This window comes from Argiope bruennichi, chromosome 11 (genome assembly GCF_947563725.1).
Source record: "Argiope bruennichi chromosome 11, qqArgBrue1.1, whole genome shotgun sequence".
In the NCBI taxonomy this organism is placed as follows: Eukaryota; Metazoa; Arthropoda; class Arachnida; order Araneae; family Araneidae; genus Argiope; species Argiope bruennichi.
In genome coordinates this window covers 69,800,200-69,823,078 of record NC_079161.1, presented here as the reverse complement: position 1 = coordinate 69,823,078, position 22,879 = coordinate 69,800,200, and the positions used below count along the sequence as shown (strand labels likewise).

At 29.3% G+C, this 22,879-nt stretch overlaps 1 protein-coding gene across 2 annotated transcripts in view; it reads right to left on the bottom strand.

Moving 5' to 3' along the window:
• The window catches only part of LOC129957590 (prolyl 4-hydroxylase subunit alpha-2-like), a 117,160-nt gene that overhangs the window by 19,505 nt on the left and 74,776 nt on the right, over positions 1 to 22,879 (bottom strand). For both annotated transcript variants that reach the window (XM_056070003.1, XM_056070004.1), the window contains exon 2: positions 5,479 to 5,649. In XM_056070003.1, coding sequence (XP_055925978.1) covers positions 5,479 to 5,649 — 171 coding nt within the window. The remainder of the gene's footprint in view (positions 1 to 5,478; positions 5,650 to 22,879) is intronic.

Below are 22,879 nucleotides of genomic sequence, written 5' to 3'. Positions count from 1 at the left end.
CATCTTAATTATCAGTCATTATTATGAAGGAGATAGCCCTTTGCTCTAAGGACGGGTGCTCCGACAAGATTGTCATCGAACTCCCTGCATGGGACCTGCATATCATTTTACTCTCTTTTAAATGAAAACTTCAGAGCTCTCAAGTATTGCATATGTTTATTGCACAAATTATTTACAAAAATGAGTAATTTACAAGAAAATGTACACGATATATAAAAATGACAGTGAATACATATAGCACCACCTACGTTTTAGATATCGTAATTCGTAACTATTCATGAGCAATTGCTATTACAGTTTCGCGCAAAATAGGCAACCGGTGAAACAGAATAAAAAATATTGTTTTGTTTATTGTATTTGTAAATAACAAAGCAAAAAAGTTGTTTCATAAAATTAAACTCATTTTAATAGATTTTCTATTAAAATCATCTTTCAGTTCCTAATTTAATTGACGAATAAACAAGCTATCACCGGAAATGATTGTGGAACAGATATTATATAGACCATTAGAAAATAATTAAAACCGATAGCAATCTCATCCATTTATAAAATAAAAAGTGATATGTCAGTTTTATTTTTTAGGAGAAACTGACTGTATAAATTATAAATTTTAAAGCTGTCAGTACAATCAGTACTAAAGTTATTCTAATAATGTGATTGAGTACAATTAGTTTTAAAGTAAAGAGGAAATTTTACTTAATAAGTAATAAAGTAATTACTTTTAATAAGTAATAAAGTAAGTTTACTTAATAAATAGTAAATAAATATAAGTTTTAATAAAAAAAAACAATATTGGGGAACAAAATATAAAATTCAAAATTAACAATTATTTCAATAGTAAAGGAATCATTTTTGATATTATGAGCATCAAATGAAAGCTTAATGAAATCCAAATTTGAAAATTTCACTATGTGAATTTCCATTGAAATCCGGATTCAATAACATTTGTCCTATAATGTTTCATTGCTTTAAAACAAGCTCTTTAAATCTCCTGACTAATGTATAAATTTAAAGTAAGAAAAAAAAAGTAAGATTTTTATCGGCGAATTACCAGTTTAATCATTATTTTGCCATATCAGCTCAATCTTGTTTATCTTACTTTATAATACTATCTTCCCTATCACGTGTTTTAGTAATTTTTCTTCGTATTTTTTTTTATCATATTCGTGTTATGAATTTTTGAAAAAAAAAAGAAATCACTACAAGACTGTCGGAAACATATTATAGTATGCTTTTTAAAAAATAAAAGGATTTCCTGTTCTTTCTAAAACATCAACCACATTCCGTTGTTTATTCTTGTTTTTAAACTTTGCATACAAATTTTAGTAGTAAAGACAGTAAAGTGCCGAATATAAAGATCTCAAAGTTTTGTCTGCATAAACAATTATTTGCCGTGGTTTATCCACTTAAAATGAATAAACTTTATTTATAAAAGAAATTTCAATTTTTAAATACATTTATCAAATAATATTTCAGTTTTTTAATTTTAAATTCTGTTTTCAATTTCATTAAAATAGAATAAATAAATTTAACTTTCATTGGCGGAAAGATTTTTAAATTTTTTTTTTCTATCACAGAAGATTCTTATCATTAAAAAGTTGAATTTCCTTTTTTTTTATCAAACATTTTTATTTTGTCAAAGAATTGTTTTTATCTTTAATTTCAAATCATTTTTCAGTTAAAATATGTGAAAGCTTTGATTAACATATTGCTTTTGCAATTAATCGAATTTGCAAATGCTTTATTTGCAAATTCTATAATTGTTTTCTCCCTTACTTTGTTTTATCGTATCGCCATACAGTATGTACAAGTGAAGAAAAGGAAAATTTTTGAGGAAAATTTCATCTCTGAACTTCAGATCTTAAGCTTGAAATCTTTGTATTTGGATATGTCATCATTATCTTAAGCTGCGATATCCATCTTCGCGTGACAAAAACGCTTGTAAACAAACAGGTCAGCATGAAGATATCGATTGGCAAGGGTTCACTGGAACTAAGCTGGCGTTTTTCCGTAAGGGAAAGTGAGTCAGCTGGCGTAGCTTAAAAGAGAAAATAATTCATGAAATATGTCTGACATTTTTTTAAAATTGTTCAAACCAAATGAAATTACTCGGAAATAATGCTTACGTTTTAATGAATTATTTTAAAAATGATTTTCTAGTAAATAGGAAACTTCCAAATGGAATTTAAAGAAATGCCACTTGGAAGATTCTGAAATGTCAAAGCGACATCTATAGGAACGCAAAATGTAATGAAAATTTAGGAAACAGTTTCAGATTTTTTTTCCCGCATAAAATCAGTAGTGTATCTAAACAGAAGTGGTCTTCGAAAAGAGGAAGACAAAATCTCATGTTGAAATGTATATTTGATTGATATTCAAATTTCATATCAGTCAAAATGCATGTGATCTTGTTGACAATTATAGGTCTGTGTCAAATTTTGTTTTCCGTTGGCCGAAAAATGATATCCAAAATGTATATTTGGTTTTCTTTCCAGGTATAAAATATTCACGTGTGACTCTGAAAATCCACTCGTTTGACCTTCACGGCTTTCAGAAGGTCAATTTTATATAGTTATGGGTAGGGGATAACATCTTTTTTAAATAGAATGCGAAAAGATATTGGGAGGTGGTTCAAGATATTTCGGTGGTTCAATTTATATTTTTTTCATAATATAATTCTAATTCATTAAATTTAATGCCAAGAATTATTCGTGTTCACTTACATTGTAAAAATAAAAATTATTTAAAATGCATTAATATTTATTTTTAATTAATAATCCAAATGGTTTAAGATTCTCTGCTATATTATCCTGTATTTTCACAATACTGTACAGCATTCAAAATATTACATAATATCGAAAAAATACATGCCGTACAATACATTTGTGTTAATTTGAAATATATAAAATTACTTTTTGCATGCTTTCTAGAAAACTACTCGTTTTCTTAAGCTTTAAACTATAGCTTGATGAGCATCTTAAATTCTTAAAACTAAAATAATACTCCAAGTGTTTTAGAATTTCATCGGTTTGTTTATTTTTTCAACTTAACAGCGTATCTTACAAACATTGCCAGATTCCAGAAGGTCTACAATTGATCATCAGTTATTATATAAAAAAATAAACGAAATAATTTAAAAAAATATGTTTATCAAAGAAAAAATCGTTTGCTTTTACTTTTTAATAATATTTTAATTGAAATAAAAATAGTAGCAGTTATAAAACGACTGAAAACGAATCGTCTGCTAAATGTCTATTAACAGATTTAGATTATGATATTTACCGAGCATTAGTTTCGTTTAAATCATTTATTAGATAGCTTTTAATGTTTTACAAGTCATTTAATGTATATATGAGCCGTTTATTTTGAAAGTGGGGCAAGTCCATTTTTGAAAAAAATGGAGATAATGGCAGTTATAGATAAAACTTGTTGTGATCTTTTTATGAGTAAAAAAATTATAGTAAAAAAATATTTAGATTCTAGTATTTTGGAGATGGAAGTTTTAGCTCTAACAGTATTGCAAATCTGTTTATTTTGAAAGTGGTGCAAGTCCATCTTAGATTGCCTTAATATATTTGGACGAATATATTACGGCAAAATTTAGCTCCGGTTGCTCTATGGTGAAGGAAATGTGGCCATTTGACATCAAGTCTGAAATCTAGGGTGTTTCTATTTATCTATTTTTGATATTAAAAATTGGTAGTTGTACAGTATTTTATAAATAATAAAAGGTATATCTTAATTTTGTGTGTCGATTATAATGTTTACTTCCATCACCGATTATTCAGTGCAGTGACAACGAAATAAATATCATTGATCATAAATTAAATTGAATTAATTCAATTGAATAAAATTCAAATTGATTATACCTACGTATAAGCTGAAATATATAATTACATCGAAATTCTTAATAAAGCTGAATGGTTTGTTGTTATATTTTCTACTAGAATATTCTTGGTTTTGTTTCCCTTTTTATCAAATGAATAAATATTTATAAAAATTTAAATAGTATTTTATTTTTATTCTTAAAAAAGGCTGATGCAAATGAAATATTATTTCCCAATTAAATGAATGATTGCAATAATTCTTTAATTTTGAAAGTGAGGCAAATTCATTTAGTTATAATGGAACTCTTTTTTTTTTAATCAGCACTGTATATACTATTGAATTATAAACCTACATTATCTGGTACCACAAAATACAAAAAATATATCCATTAATACTTATCAATATTCTTAAATTTATTGAAACGTAAACCTTTAAATATCTCGCAATAACAAAAAATGGACTTGCCCCATTTTCAAATAAACGGCTCATATGTTTCAGTAAATGTAATTAATTCGGTAATTAGATTCAATTACCAGTGATTATTTATAATCTCCACTAACCTTAGAAAATATGATAAATCATTGAATATGTAGCAAGTTTATAAAATACCCATCTCGGTGATAATGTATACTAAACTGGGGATAATGTACAATTACCTGTGAATATTCATAATCAATGTTAAGATTAATCACTGGTAATAATACTTAATTGCCAGCTTACATTTACCGTGACACGCACATGCACGCACACATACATACATACACACACACACATATTTATTAGATGAAAATGACATTTTCTAGTCATAACTCCAATCTTTCAAACAAGCAGTATTTAACTTTAAAAAAAAAAAAAAAAAAAAAAAAAACTATCCATTTGTTGTTGCAAACATGCAAGTAAAATTTTAACATGTAATTTATACCTAAACTATCTTTTTAAAAATACAGGTAAAGCCAGCACAGGTAAAAGATAAAGTAAAAGATAAGGTAAAATTCAACTACTGCTGAATGTTGAAAAGAAACGATTGAGGTCAACAATCTATATTCAGCAGAAGGAAAGCAGGGAAATAAGTTTTGAGAAAAACAATAAATGTCACCATGAGGATTTGAAACATTTTTCATAAAATCATTTATTTTTTAAATTATGATACTTTAAATCATGTCATTTTAAATCATGATAATAATACAAAGAATATTTTTATGATGTGATAGAAGAAAAATGTCAAAATATTTTTATTTGTGTTGTTGTTTTCAAAATATGAAATCGTTGTGGGAAAAACTTTAGTGAAAAAAAAATATTGTTTTTCAAATGGGTGAAGAAAATATAAAAATAAAACTCTCTAAAAGCTGTGTGATCAACTTAAATATTTTAATGGTTTACACGCAAAATTATAAATTGGATCTTTCAAGTTCATATTAAGAAATTCTTCAACATATTTTAAAGTTTTTTTTTTTTTTTAACATGATAAGTTTTTACATTGACATGCTATCTGCAAACTACGTGATTTAAAAATCGTTAGCAGAGAATTCAGAAACTATTATTCTCACGTCAAACGAAGGCAATTTAGAATTTCAAATTTAAAACATTGTTTTTCTACCATCTTTCAAATAAGAATTCCGAATCTCTAATTTTTTTTAAACTCCTAAATACCTCTTGACTTGATTCAATTTATCTTCCGTTTTGTCTACGTAGTCGTGCAGCGTCGTCACCAGATGTCGCTCCAAATGCAGAAGGTTCTGTAAGTGAGCTGTGGAAGAGAAGATATCTCCCCGGGCGCCGATCGTCACCACGGCTATAGTTACTACGACCCAGCGCAACATCCTGCAAGACAATAGAAAAACCTTTCAGAAAAATGAAAACAATTTCTTAATTATAAGTAGCAACAAATACTTTATATTAAAATACTCTAATGCCCTCAATTAAAAAAATATTCTACGATAAATTATTCAACAGATTTTTACCATTAGAAAGATCATTAATCCTTTTAATTATGGCGTTGGCTTTCATAGCAAAAATTACATTGAAAAGTGAAGTCAGTTTAGACTTCAGAAGTATGGAATTTTCAAGACTTATTTGTATTTGTATTATTACAATGTAGCTTTATAATCCTTGTATTAGAAACGACGTAATCTTGAATTAGAAATGACGGTGAAATAAAATCAGGGAAAAGTAGATGCACCACTTTTTTAACACAATAATGTTTTCAAGCTGGTATTCTTTTAGTAAATTGCCTGATGTAAGAATAGGAAAGTACAAAATGTTGATTTTTTTCAAGCTTCAATATTTTGCATGAGAATGCAAAATGCTACAACTGGCAATTTCGATGAAATTAACTTTTTAAATCCCTTAAAGACCAGAAATTCATGGGAAGGAAGCCTAACGAAACAACTAACCAAAGAGCACCAGAAACAAGTATAATTCAGGGGTAAAATGAAGGCCCTTGCATTTAAAGAATATCTGTTAAACTCCACAGCTAAAGTTTTGCATATTCACTAGTATTATTCGATATGACAAGCAACCTTGGATAACCTTAACATTCGGTTGGCCTTGTATGCCAATGAGTGCTATAGCTTGTACACCAATTCCATTCATTTCAATCATCTATTTGATTAGCATCAAATCGACACCAATTCAATTTATTTCAACCATCTGTTTGATTAGCATCAAATCGGTGATTGAAATGAATGCGTATATATGTCAGCCTATGTATTTCACAAGGTGTTTGATTAACATCAAATCGATGATGGAAATGAATGCGTACATATGTCAGCCTATGTATTTCACAAGGAGTTTGATTAGCATCAAATTGATTATTGAAGTGAATGCGTACGTATGTCAGTCTATGTATTTCACAAGGTGCTTGATTAGCATCAAATCGATGATTAAAACGAATGCGTACATATGTCAGACCTATGTATTTCACATTTGACTAGCACCAAATCGATGATGGAAATGAATGCGTACATATATCAGCCTATGTATTTCACAAGGGGTTTGATTAGCATCAAATCGATGATGGAAATGAATGCGTGCTTATGTCAGCCTATGTATTTCACAAGGTGTTTGATTAGCATCAAATCGGGGATTGAAATGAATGCGTACATATGCCAGCCAATGTATTTCACAAGAGGTAAAAACCTCCTCCTCCTCCATGATCCAAGAAACTTTTCCCGTGGTGTAAGGAAGCATATTTGGATTATGTACACAAAAGACTCGCATATGAAAATTATATTCGAAATATAAGGGAAAAAAATCTATAAAGTGTAAAGCTCATCTGAAACCACGATGAGCAAAAACTACAAATTCTGGATAGGGAATTGATTTCTATCATAAAAAATCCAAGCTACTCACACTCGCTAGCTATACCTCCATGGTTGGGGGAGCAGCTATAAAAACTTATAAAAAAAGTTGCTACAAAATTATAACTCTGTGAATATTCTCAATATCAAAAATTAAAATACCGTCTACAATTTAGATTGCTCCCGTTTGAGCAAAAATAGTTAAATATTACAAGAAAATGAATGCAAACACTGACGATGCCATGTATGAAAATTTCCCATTTTACTAGCTCAGTGATCTTAATCGATGTCGAACTCTACATTATTATAAAAATAAGCATGTCAATCAAGCCTCTCCCCCACATTACAAGCCGGACAAATGAGCAATGTGACAAGGAGGTTGGTCAATAAATTGATTAGATCGATGACCTAATGCATTAAAATAAATTATTTATGCATGCATTTTTCACTCCGCCTTCTCCAAATTCCATTTTGCATGTTATTTTGTTTATAACATTAATAATTTGATGCCAAAAATCACATTCTTTCACATTTTATTCATGCACATATAGATTGTCTGAATTCTAATGAAGACATTTTCTTGCACATGTTCTGAAGCTAAACATTTATTCCAGCTAGAAATGAAAGACCCGCTCTCTCTTTGAAGAAATTCGAAATTTATTCTTTATCTACGTCTCAAAACTAGCGTCCTTGTATAGGGATATTGAGTCTTCCCCGTGGTCTGGGCGTCTCGGGTTCGAGTCCCGGTTCGGGCATGTTTGTTCTTGTTCCATTCTTTGTTCAATTTGTGAGGTGTGTGAATGTGCCCTCCTGTAAAAAGGGATTGTGCAAGCGAGTGTGACGCATGAAGTAGCTAAATCGTTGTTGGCGCTACTGAAGAAACAAGAGACGCTCATTCCGCTTAAATAGCTGACAGATATATCAGCGGGCTTGTAAAGTGCCATAAGTAACAATACGTCTTAGTAATTTTCCTCTGTGAAACGTGTTAAGTATAATGGTTCAAACATTATACTTAAGAGGTTGTAAATGAAAATTCAGTTTATTAATCTGATCCCCTGCTCTTCGAAGAAAAATGTTCTCAATGTAGCCAGTCTAATAGAACCTAACTTTTTCTACTGTTATTGAATATATTTTTCGTCACTTAGATAGCTCTTTGAATAAGAGACTGAATATTTATCCGCAGTATGATCTTTGCTGAAAAAAACACTGCAGTAGAGATCATTAATAGATTGCAAAGCGATTTAGAGTTGTCACTAATAGTGGTTTCTGATAAGCGAGTTACTTATGAGTTATTGTTTGATCATTCAGTATCAAAGTTTGCTTAGTACAGGCCATCTATTGGTGGAATGCGGATATGTATATTTCCACATCGCATGCGTTATACCACAATAAATACAATCAAAATTCGCTTAACAAGCACCTAGCATAATTAATAATTCATATAACGATCAAAATAGTTAGAAAGTGACTCACTTAACGATCAATGTTTCGTAAAACGAGTAGCGAGGAAACACCGTGACATCACATACTGGATTGGTTTGTATCAGTTTATGTTGAGCGCTTGTTTGAAGAGTACCCTTATATTTTCAAGGAAGAAATTTGACCGGATAACGTTGTCGAATGCGATTCCGAAGGGTTTGAAAGACTGTGGTGCCTTAATTGAGGAGTCTGTTTTTGGCCAAGATAAAAGGCCTAGAGGTGGATAGTAACTACAACGCTGAGCTGGTGACAGAAAATAACAAGATCTATCGAAGAGCTTATGGAGTCACATTCTGTGTTGTAGCAAAAAGCTACTGAAAAGTTTTGGTCAGGAAAGGGAGAAATAATAGACAAAACAAAGTAAGAAACTTCCAGAGAAATAAGGAAGATGCTGAAATTATGAGAAATTATTGCATTGTATGTTAAGAAGCGTCAGCCTGATAAGGCAGTAGCTAAGCGCTGTGCAGATTCATTTAACGATAATGATGTGTTTCATTTTCGTCAGCTATGGAATCGTAGCCAAAGTTAAATATCTTTAGATAATTTTCTTGTAAAAAAGAGTAGTAAATTGCATTATTACAAATTTGTTTGCGTAATTTTTTCAGAATGGAACGCATTGCCCTATTTTACTTTGATTTCCTATGGAAAATAAAATTTGTTTCGCACAACCCTTTGAGGCACAAAACATAAAACAACTAAATTTCAAGAAATTGATTAAATTAAATCGACTACAAAAGAAGGAGATGAATATGGTAATTTATTAATTTTTTCGTACTTTGCATACAAGTTGAGTAGTTTCATTTGAAGCCACTGTAGAGAAGTTTAACACGCATACGGCCCCAGAAAAAATGAAAGGCTAGGTAGACACAAACGAAGCCACTGTGCCTCAAAGGGTTAATGAGTATTTCATATTACGAGTAAGATTTGGGAACGAATTATGTTCGTTAATCAAGGTTCCATTGTACAATAAAGTATGCATTTTCTTTCTTTCTTTTTTTTAAAATTCACATAGATTACATACCCGCATAGAACCTGACTGCCATACACTTTTACTCGTAATGATATTATTGCACCTTGAAAAACAACGTGCGTGGTCCGTCATGTGTTAATAATAGTCGGCTGGATCTAAATGCATTGCAAAATTGTTTATTGTTGCGTAAATGGGAGTTTGGAATTCGAATGAAGAATGCTTTAAAAAATCCCGCCATCACAAAATAAATATATTACTATATAAAACCGTAAAGAATAAAAAGTGGTATAATTGCTATATATTGAACACCAGTATTGATTTGTTTTTCACCAATATTTCTGTGCTTTTCGAACTTGGAGAGGTTTGAAGAGTAAAGTCAAAAGTTAACGAAAGATAATTTTTTGTTTCATGCTTAAGGAATGAAATTTGTACGCATTATTATCATTTTATTTTTGTAATGATCTGTTCCTAAAGTTCAACCACAAAGAAATGATTTGAAGAGATATAATAACCATTGCTTCATCGTGAAACGCGTTTTGTGAGTTCACTTTCGAGTTTTCTTCGTTTTACTGTGGGCTGACGTATGGGGAAAATAATAGTTATTTTAACCATTGGTCAAGCACATTCATTGTGAATTGATCTGCGCATCACATATTCAATAACCAGCCATCAGTTTATGAAATTGCTAAGAAACATTAGAACGCTGAATGGCAATATTTGCAACTGACTGAATTTTAATTTGGAAATCCATATTAATTTTTTGCATTTTAGTTCATTTTGCTTTTGTGAATTTTAGTTGCATATTTATTTAGTTTTAACGAAAACAACAAATATTTTAGGTCAATATGATCATCTTTCCTTTCCTTTTTTTTTTTTTTAAATGTATACGAATATGTCGGTATTTAGAATTCGGTAAATTAAATCGACTTTGCATTTTAATGAAAGGTAATTTAAATACCTAGAAATATATTATACACATATCTCAAATTATGTATGATTATTATTTTTTCTAACTTAATATGTCGAGATTCATCTTATGTAAGCTGTTAGTGCTAACAAAGATATAGTCGATTTTTACTTCTTTTGTATATAAAATATTGTAATAGCCAAAGGATTTAAGAACGAAATTTGAATGGATTGTCACATTTTATATCTTTCTTAATCCGAAACAAAAACATTTTCGAATTTACATTTATTTGCCAAATGTAAAAATAAAGAATGATGTAGATGCCTGATTTTTGACTTATGGCCTTATAAACAAAATATAAGATGTGATAGAATTTTTAGATCAAATCTGTCTTTGGACTGATTACCTGTAAATCGTTTATCACTCAGGATTTGTGGTAGGTAAGTTAAACAGGCAATAAACTAAATGAATATTTAGTATATGATCTTCACACATAAAAGCTAAAGATCAATGTCAAATTTTATCTATATCCATCAAAGAATTAATTATCTATCCAGTGCCGCATTTCAATATTTTGGGGTCTAAGCAATTCAAATTATGAGACTCCGTTTTTAATAAGTCGGTGAATTTAATCTCAAATTTTAACATATTTTTAGCATGTTAATGGTTTATTTTTTGTTGATATATATTTTTTATTTTACTAACTTTGTGAATTTAAATTGGTATTTACTTATTTATTATGACTTCATACTGTCCGGTATATATGTTTATGCATACTGTTATGGAAGCAAATGTTCGGTTATTATAAATATTCTAATAACCAAGCGAATATAATGACAGGTATAGGGACATGATTATTATCTGAATTTGATAAAATGTTATTATGATATAATCTTTTATCTAATATTTTATTATTTATTTATACTAATTTTTTGACTGCAAGGAAAATGAAGAATTTTAAATAACCTGCTTGTGGTCAGGTTTCAGCGCCGCAGCCCTTGGCTGCTGCCTAATTTGACTATTTGGATATCCGCTGAAGTTTCCATTTGGAGACTGACTAAAACGCATGAAACAATGAATAAAATGTACAACAAACATGGCAAATGAAATTTTAATATCTTTGCCAAATTTTGGATCTAAGCGGTCAATGGAATGAAACACTATTTCAAATACATATCCGATTCTTCTCTCTATATGGCGATGATAACCGAAAAGTAACAAGCTGAAGGCTGGGAACAACAGGAATGCTAATATCTTTATAGTCAGTTTTGCATATGAATATTTTGTGCTTTTCCGTGAAAAAAGAAATTAAGTGGCATCTTGAATACTTTTTTTTTATAAATTGTAACGAAAATTTGACGCAGATTTACGATTTTAATTACAAAATTCATTTTCCTAAATCTATGTTTTTGAGTAACTACGTTTACGTGCATGCGAAAGTACAGAGCAACAAATTGACAGATTCAATTCAAAATTTGAAAAGAATCTACATTTAAGATGTTAACTTAGTGTACCAAATTTTATCCATTTAGCTCTCTTCGTTTTGTTGTCAACGTGTTGACTTTTGCTCGGATAACTGGACAGACAGATTTCATCGGAATGGATTTCTTTCAAAATTAGATAGAAATCCAAAAATTTTGTGTTAAAACCATATATCGAATTTCAACTGTCTAGCGCAAGTCATTTTTGAGTTATCGTATTTGCATATAGTCGGAGAGACATAGTTCCAGAAATGTGTTTTTCGGACTCAAGGTGACCAGAAGCTGGTGGTCCATCAAAATATCAGGATCGAATTCTTTGAACTTCTCTCTCTTTGTATATTTCATGTAACAATCAATCGCGTTCCATTGACTTTAAACTTTCCAATCCACCTTTCACGATGATGTCACGATTCTTGTTGAGAGTGTTAGCCAAATTTCAATTAGTTATTCATTCATTGTAAAAAAAAGAACATAAATTACGGAAATCCGGTTATAATTGCTCTCCATTAATCGCTTCCCGAATCTAATCAGTAGCCGCTGTTTTCAAACCTGACAAGCCAGCCACGTGATATGGGGGTGTCAAGGAAAACAAACGATTTCTGAGTGCGTGATGTTTTGGAGGAAAATCCCTTGAGTACTTTCGCCTTACGAACCCGGGGGTCGAAGGTGGTCCCAGTGCCCTCAATAGACCGAAATGAACGGCGGGTAAATCCTTGGATTTCTTTTTTTAGAGAAGCTTTAACTCAATTAACTCAGTGAAGGTCCGTTTGGCCCCGATATGCCGAAGCTGAATAGATTTGCAGAAAGATTATGTTGGAAAGTATTATGGATTATCTTTTGACACTAATGTTAACGCATTAGCACGGATATCAAAATATATCTAAGTATCAATTACCTTTTGACTTTGGAAAAGATTGCGTAAACATTCAGAAAAGTGAACATCAACAAAAAAATCCTTGGGTAATTACTCCTTGCTAAATAATGATTCTAGCTCGAAGCTACCCAACCGGTTACTAAAGAAAGATATTGGAGCCATTGAGTAAATATAAGAATCGTTATGTCAATATGTTGGCCGACGAATTCGCATCCGAAATGTATTTTGGATGAAGAATTGTGGTAATTTAATCTTAATAACCGATGGAGTAATATTGGCTTTTAAAACCAACAAAAGTGATTTGACTTTCTATTTTTATTTTATGCATTGCTTTTATAAATAATAATTTTTTGTGTCATTTTTTTTTCTAAATAATTATTGTTTGCCTCTTTTGTGATTGGCAATATGCCAAGTTTTTGTTTAGAATTCGTTTTTAAAAATAAAATCAGAACTTCGGTTGCGTTGAATCATGATTTTTTCTGTAAACATTACCTTTTTATTTTTTCGAATATGTAGTATAAAGAAAGTATAATAATCGTCCAAAAATTCAAACTGGAGATTTTGACGAATGACCGCGTTTTAGGCCTTCCTGGGTTCGAAAAACTCATTTTTGGAAAATTGTCCGTTTGTCTGTCTGTGACAAAGATAACACAAAAACGATTTCAACCAGGTGGATAAAATTCGGTATAAGGTCTTTACACCAAATTTGCATATTTCTATCAAGGTTTAAGCAATCCGCTCAAAGGAAGTCTGTCTCTTCGGCTGTTTAAGTTAACATGATATTTACAAAAAGAAGAGAGCAGGATGGATGAAGACGAATGAGTGTTAGACACTATCAAATTTTAAAACGAATTCAACAAAAGATTGACCGTCTGTCGGTCTGCATAATAATTCGATAATTCAAAAACGAATTGACTTAAATATATCAAATTTGGTATGGTTCTACTGACTAAATGCAGCTTTGTGTCAAATTTTCGTTTCAATAATTTGAAGAAAACGTGTCTAAAACACAAATTCGACTTTCGGATACTATTATTTGCATGCCAGGGATTAATCGCCAAATGACGCGCCAAGGATGGCACGATAGATTCAGTAAAAATGCTAAATTCATGCCAAAAGTTAATATTTCGTAACTAATGTTACGCCAATTCCATGGGAGGCATTTACTGGGATAACATCCTTATTAGAGAATATGCAAGAAAGTGTTGGGGAAACCGCTCCAGCTGGTTTCATAAATAATTATCGTTTACTATTTTGTGATTGGCAACATGCTCTGTCTTCTAGAATTCGCTTTTAAAAATAAAAACAGGATTTTGATAGCGTTAAATCATTGTTTTATCTGCAATCTTTGTGTTTGTATTTAATTGTTTGATAACAAGTATAAATAAAAATAATTGAATTATTAGCAATAAAAAAAAGAAAAAATCCTTAGCAATTAAAGAAAAACTACTGTGGAAATCAACTGTTAAGAAAAATTACTTTGACCGTCATTATTCTAAATGGAATAATTCCGGCCAGTAGAATTGATACCGTCTTATTTTATTAATTGACACGTTTTCACTATCGACTTGCTTCCTGCTTCTACACAAAGAATTTTGAAGTCTATTTTTCACTCACTTCTTGATGTACTTGAATCTTGTAATTCAATACATTGGTGCGTTCCCGACGGAAACACAATATTTGGATATTTTTAAAAGGGGTGTTTTTATTAAATATTTTTATTTCTTATCTGATAGTAGTTTAATTTCATTTAGTTTTCATTCATCGCAAGAACCGCCATCTGGTAGTGAGTTTGAGAAAAATTGAATACGAAGCTCCTTAATATTTTAACACTGAATCATGAAATGTACGAAAAGCTAATATATTTATATCTATATAAATTAATAAAACAGTTTAAGAATTTATAATTAATGTGTTGAAAAATAGGAGATATTTTAAAATAAAACAAGCAGATTAAAAGAAAATCATAAAAGGTTATAAGCATTGAAAAAAAATAAAGCCATTGTGCCAAAAATGAATATCATGCGAGAAAAACCTTAAACATTGAATATAAATTAAATACATGCATTAAATGTTATTTAAATGTATTTAATAATATTTATATCAAATATACATAATCTAGACTTGTCTTATTAATAAAATAGGGTTTTTATTTTTAATGTTTTTCACTCGTGTTGTAAATGAAACAGTCTGTCAACCATGATAATATTTATCGAGTACGTTCATCATTGATCAAAAATAGAAATGACTTCTATATCATTCACCAATTGTTAATTGTCCTTTATCCAAATTGGGAGTCAACATAATTGATTTTTAAGGATAAATCTTCTTTTTGAAAACAGGTAAGTAATATTAGTAACTAGTAATAGGTAAGTAATCCGGTCCCTATTATAGTCTGACTGATAGTAGAAAATAATTAAATTAGAAAAAGTTTTTAAAACGCAATTTTATTAGCTTCCTAATTAATTTTTATTTAATTTATTATTTCTTTAAACTTTAATTTCATCTTTTGTTTTTTTGAATTTGTTATCAGATAGCGCTACCAGAAATGATTCAAAATTTAATTTAAATAACGATTAAAGGATAAATAAGCTCTGAAGATATGATAACAATAAAATATAAAATTATTCATCTAGAACAAGTAGGTTTTGGAAGAATTGCAAAATTCCGTCTTTAAAAACATGAATAGAATCAGGTTTAATAGAAGCGATTAAAGGCTGTTTATTACATGTATAAATGTTTACGAATTTTCTAATTTAAAATAGGATATTACACCTTGAGATTCAAGCATAATAAAGGATAACATAAACAGATATGTTTTGACCTCACGTTTAACCCTGCTTTTATGTTTCCTACTTATTCTAAATCGACTTTTAAAGTGCGGTTAAAGATCATTCGTCTCCATTTTTCACAGAATGAAGATTTATAATAGTTCTTTGAATCTTAAAAAGTAAATATTATATTAAAAATAATAGTCGTAAAAAAGGAATAGAAGGCGAATATCTTTTTCTTAATAAGAAAGAAAATATAACGAACAATTTAAAAGAAGGCATTCCGTCACTAATATTTCAGAATATAAAAGGAAGTATAAAATAAAAAAAATGAGTTACAAAAAATAAGAATAAAATATGAAAATCAAAGAAAAATATAGAATATCTAATAAAACTATCTATAAATATTTAAAAAATGTTTTAATTACTATTTCATGGAATTTTTTTTTTTTTTTTGCTTAATCTTTTTTAATATTGAAATAACACATTTAATTAACGTTTAAAGATAACAGATTTTTTTCCCCTGCTACAATAAGAAGATTATGAGCTTTAAATAGCTTCTCTTTTACACAATGGAGGTTGTTTTACTTATTAAAAAGTAATTAAAACAATAATTCTAAAGAGAATTTTAATCCTTATTACCATTTTAGTAATACTTTATTAAATCAATGCAATTCTAAAAATATCATGGCACTTTCATATTAAAAAAAAAAAACTTTAAACAATTGAAAATCCATGAAATTTTGATTAAAACTTCCCTTAAATAATTATAGACAGTGTTATTCGATAAAACTCATTACAAAGTTGCATATCCTCGTTTTATAAATATCAATTCGATAAAAAATAAAACATGACAGAAATAGAACATGTTCTTATCAAAATAGATTCAATACAATTAAAAGTACTCATGCTATGACATTATTATAGAAAATACAGATTAATAGCAATAATAACAATAAAATGAAATCTACATAAATTAAAAAGAAAAAAATCAATTTTAAATTAAGCATGTTTTATTATCTACGTTTAATAAATGATATTCATTTTGTTGTTTAAAGACGTACAAAAGGATATTGTTAAGATTTTCCTCAATGTAGCTTACTCACGACTTAACAGAAAAAAATACAGCTGTATTTATATTTAATAGAAGGTGTGTTTTGCGTGAGTTTCTTTAGGCCAATTCTTTTCAAAATGAATGCTGAAAAACCGATTATTTTCCAACAATGAAGTATTTTTCCTAAATAGGTCTTACAAGTAAAATGTATCAAGCGTTAAAAAAATATGGACCAAGCACTTATTTCTAACAATGATAATTACTAGAATAATTTCAAAAACTAATTTTTTTTCTTTAAAAAATTACAGAGAAGATTTTTGAAGCTGCATTTAGCATTTTGCTACTAAGTTCCTATTTGCCTTTTTTAAAGCTTCCCTGCAGCAATTTCACAGTTTGTTAAATGAGCTTATCATTGCCACTGTAGAGAATGGTAAATTTTAAATTACCCTCTGCATATCGTTAATGACAGCTACAACGATGCAACAAAGAATTTTCATGTTTCCTTGGCAACAAAATTTGGCTGAATTGCTACTTTTCACGACTCAACGAAGTCATTTAATTTCGACTTGTCGTCTTATAATTCCAGGTTGTTCTCCCGTTCGCTGAAGCATGAGAAATTGATTCGGAACAAAAATAGATATATCAGAGATCAATTTTATAGCTTCGGGTCGTTTTATTGAGTTACAGTTATGATTGATATTTTAACTGTCATCGTAAATGGCATTGTGATGACATACCATCAACAAATAGGAAATTTAACTGGTTTCGATTGTTGGCGAGTTTAAAGAACTTGAAAATATCATTTCGTTCCAGAACATAAATTAACCATTGCCATTCACGTTTAACGAAAATATTGAATACATTTTAATATTTTTATTTATTTAGTTCTGCATTGCCATTCACATTCAAGAAAAACAATATATAAATATTTTTTTGGCTACGGGTAACGCAGTCAAAGCAGATGCAACCTCAAACTTTATTTCGGCAACTTTATAGCAAAATAGCAAAAGGAAAAAAAAAAAAAAAAAAAAAAAAAAAACTAAGGACATTTTTAGAATAAGTTCTAAGAATATTCTAAGGAAATTATTTTTTGAAAAATTATTTTTCCAAAACAGACTGAAAAAATGATCTTATGATGTTGCAATCACTATACAGGAATATCTTCAAAATAATGAAAGCTTTGCATCACCATGTCAGAATTATATGAATTTAGATATAGCTTTTATTTTATTTAAAAAGAGAAAGATGAGCAATAGATCATCGTGAAGAAGGTTTGTTGAATAGAAGATATGCATTTTAAACTATCGCATTTAAATATTTGAGTGTTGCCATTCTATCCAGTGATAATTATTAAATACATTTTTTGCAACCAATAAAAGTAATAAAACTACAATAAAAAAATAAATTTAATAAATCGTTTGAGTCAATTAAAGAAAAAAAATAGCGCGAAAAACAAAAGTAAAATTACTGATTCAATAATTTTTGAATTTTTAAATCATTAATATTTATTTTTCGGATTATAATTTTCGAAATTTTTGCTTAAAAGTATCGAATTAGAAATTAAATACAATAAAAGAGGGCAATATAGGATTTTTATGCATATCAATTGAGAATGTGTGATTTCATTACTTATTGTCATAATCAGTTTCGGTCGCAAGTTATGAGTTTCAACTTTATGTGAAGAATGCACAAGATCGAAGCACTTCTAGTTACTATCTTGTACGCGAAATATAAAAAGAACAAATATTGTAGAAAAAAGAATTCGAATTCAAGATTTTGATGAATCGCCACTTTTCAAACCTCTTTCGTTCTGAAAATCTGATTTTTGGAATTATATCCGTTTGTTTGTCTGATAACTCAAAGACGTTTTAAGCTCGTCGGATGGAATTCGGTACTTTGTCTTTACACTACATTTGCACATTTCTATTTAATTTTGAATGAGATCTATTTAGAGGAAGTCTGTCTGTCAGCCAGTACGAACATAAGTTAACACAATAACAACAAAATAGAAAAGTAGATGATAAAATTTGATAAACAAATTTAGCATCTAAAGTGTAAACATATATAAGATTTAGAACCCAACTTCGAATCGGTTGATCAAAGAATTGATGAGTGGGCTGTCTGTCGGTCTGTTCTTTTAGGAACATATTAACGCAATAACTCAAAAACACAAGCACATGACACGATAGAATCAGTAAAAATGCTAAATTCACTCCAAAGGTTAATATTTTGTAACTGTTGTACGCCAATTCCATGCGAAACATTCATTGGGATAACATCTTTATTAGAGGGTATGCGAGAAAGTTTTGAGAAGACCCCCTCCTGGGTTTTCAAGTTTCTCCCGATTTCTGAATCACTCTGCTTATGTATCTCACAAAGTAAAATGGCAAATATCAAGAATTATATTTCATTGAAATCCATCAGCCGGTCCATTCATCAATCCATCCAAATCCATCAACCATCTTCATATCGCCATTAGCAGATACAAAATTGTTGAAGCGTACAAAGTTGAAGCGTAGTAACCAATGATTTAATATTCATTGATAGTACAAAAGGATTTTAACTACTGGATTTCGCCTAATTTAATTTTAGGTATAAGACCTTTTTTTTTACTTTCTCATTTACATAGTATATAAAAAATATAGTAAGCGTCAAAAAATTCGAACTCCAGAGTTTGACTTTCCTGGGTTTGAGTAACACATTTTCTAGAAAATGTCTATCTGTCTGTGATAAAGTAACTCTAAGACGCTTTGAGCTAGAGGGTTGAAATTTGGTATACGATCTTTACGCCAAATTTGTAAATTTCTACCAAATTTGGACATAAAAACGTTCCGAAGAATGTCTGTCTGTCCGGTTGTTCGAAAGTAAGTTCACAAAAAGTACTAGATAGATAAAATTTTAATACATAAATTTAACGTCTATAATATAGATACTTATCACAGTTTGTGCCAAATACAATAAGATGTTGACCATCTGTCGGTCTGTACTTTTTAAAACAAGTAAACGCTATAACTCAGAAATAGAATTTCACAAATAAATCAAATTTGTTAAGTGATTTTGAGAATACAATTATAGTTTATTATCAAATTTTGGTTTCAACCAGTTGGGAAAACCGAGTCGAAAACATAAATTCGATTTTTGGACAATATTAATAGAACGTCAGGGATTAATCGCCAAATAACACGTTAAGTATGACACGATATATTCAGTAAAAATGCTAAATTTACGCCAAAGTTTAATAGTTCGTAACTATTGTAAGCCAATGACATACAAGGCATTCTCTGATATAACGCCTTTATTAGAGAATATGCCAGAAAGTTTTGGGGGGACCCCTCCGGCTGGTTTTTCTCTGCAATCCTGCTCATATTAAAAGCTTAAAAATCCGGATAGCAAAATAAACAAAGCGTATAAAGTCAACAAAATCTTCAAGAAGCCAAATAACGCATGACAACAAATCCATCAGCGCCTGAAGAACAATTTAACTTGTGTCAGAAAAACAACACACAAAAAAGGAGAAGGAGGGAGGGAGGGGGGACCCTTCAAAAGTGGATTTCGTTTACACACATATCGGTCAACACCACATCATCAGTTGTCAGTGCCCTTCCACAAATAGCTCTTCAATTAACCTAAAAAAGAACTGAATAATTTGTAGAACATTTCACTGACCGGTAGAGTGTTGTCAAATCTGTCAGTCTTTTCAGCGTTTGTGTCAGTATGAATGGAGCGAAAACGTGCTTGAACAGACGAGGGGTAGTTAAAAGGTTGAATGGCATTCCTACACGCTTCGAAATGTAAGAGAGTAAATTTGAATAGGGAAAAGACTTTATACAAGATTGCTAAATGACGAAGTTTCAAGTGAACGCATGTTTGGATTCTGTTTTCTTTTTAAACAAGCCTTTCTCTATTCAGTATTGAGAATGTGTATGCTAAAACTCTGCAGATCAAACTGTTTGATCTAGAGTTATCAAATTTGGTAAAAATATAATTTAGGGGGTAGGAATGTGAACTTCGGAGCGAATTAAAAAAAATATTACAAATTTTATTCGATAATATCCGAAAATATCATCCTATAAAGATTTTATTTACATCTTTTTAAAATTAAAAAAAACATCATCATTTTTATAATAGTCAATAATTTGTCGTATAATAATTTTTCTAAATTAAAAAAAAAATTTTAAAAATTTTGAAATTTTTTTTAACTATATATTTTGTTGCTACATTAAATTTCAAACCACATACATTTGTTTTTGTTTTTCAGATTTTTAAACGCGTAATTTTTTCCATTACCAAGGAAGAATTGAAAAAACGTATCTGTACATTTATTTAATAAATTAAAAAGAGGCTTACACCATAAAAAGCAATGAGTTGTTCGAAATAGATTACAGACATGCTGAAATTCAGATAAATATTCACTTTTAATAGGTCTATGATGTCATGTGCCTCGACTCTATTAGCAAAGTTCATGTATACAATACAGAACAAGTGTAAGCCTATTAAATACAACTAATACAACTTTGATGTCTGTCTGATATTTAAAAGTTTTTGAAGGAATCATGAACTTAAAAATTACACATAAGAGATTTAATAGAAAGTAAACACAACCAAAATTCGACATGAAACAGTGGATCGACAATGGCAACTAGTATACGATTAAAAAAAACTGAATGGTTTGTATAGGATAGAAAACGAATTTTTATAATCAATAAAAAATAATTCCCTATAAAAGTTACAAAACAGATTGTTAAAAATATATGAAGAATACAGAAGGTGTATTTATAATCCATTTATAATATAAACTAACGGAACAGTTTCTCTCTGGTTTTTTTTCGTGTAATTACAACGGGTTTTGTCTGTAGATTATAATATTGAAATCGAAAGAATCATGACAATGAGCAAAGGAACGGAGTTTCCGATTTCTACTGATTTAGTAAAAATCCTACATCCTATCAGAATTAAGATATATTTAAACAGAATTTCTAATCTATTTTATTTAATACTAAAAGAACATTTTAATTCATTTTAACGTTTCTTCCTAGAAGAAGCTTTGTTAGAGAAAGAAAATAGGACTCAGATACAAGATGATAATAAATAAATAAATTTAAATAAAATACGAACTACTTGATTCGTCTAATTTTTTGATAATTGTTTTTAAAAATCTGCTTTTAATTATGTGCAAACGATAATGTAAGCACAAAAAAATGTATTTAATACCGTCGCTATAGCAACACTACAATGAAATAAATAATGCAAGTTATTGGTGTAAGATATATTAAAAAATTAATAAAAAATGTTATAAAAATTATTGTAACGGAAAGGAAATTTTTATCACTAAAAGCCATTGTTTTTAATTTTTATTTGTGAGTCAAGATTTTGAATGCTTTTGCATAGAAATTGCATTGCATACAGTATTACATACAATCTCTTAAATTTCGGCTTCCATTTAAAATGTTTTATCAAAATTACTAAGAAGCCCTCTATAATTTTTCATCTTTTTTATCATTAATTAGTGATACATATTTAATAATTAATGATACGTATTTAATATGAAGTTAGGAGATAGAATCAAAAGATTTTTAAACGTGATAAGGTTTATAGGCTAGCAAACTATTTGTAAATTCCGCCAAGAACGATACTATTACTTTCATGATTAAAAAAATGTCGTTCAAAATGTTCTTCATGACAGTTTTCTGGATCTGCAGCTACCAAATTTGGTACACATTTATTTCTTGGGTACTCAATAAGAAAATGTTTTCAAAGATTTAATTGGAATTTTCATTAAATATAAATAAAAATTTAAAGATTTTTTTTCTCAGAAACTTCAAAGCATGATAAAAATTATTATAGCATCTAGAATCTATCTATGATATAGAAAACTAGTAGAATAATTTTTCCTTCTACTTCCTCGTTTCTACAATGAAAGTATAATGAAAACAATGAGTAAACATTTTAGTCCAATTTTCATAATCCACACGCACCAAAATTTTAAAATATTCCCTAATTTTGGTACCAATGACTCATACTAACTTCATTTTATCTTAATTGTTCTGGTTTTCTTTGAGTTTTTGTATTATTGCACATGCGGTCAAACTAACAATCGGTATTCCGTCCCAAATTACATACAAATCTATAAGTTTTATCTAAAGTTAATGCGAAAAAATTCACCAATCTAGATGGCTGTATTTTTGAATTTTGTTTTCTTTGCAGACTGATCTGCGA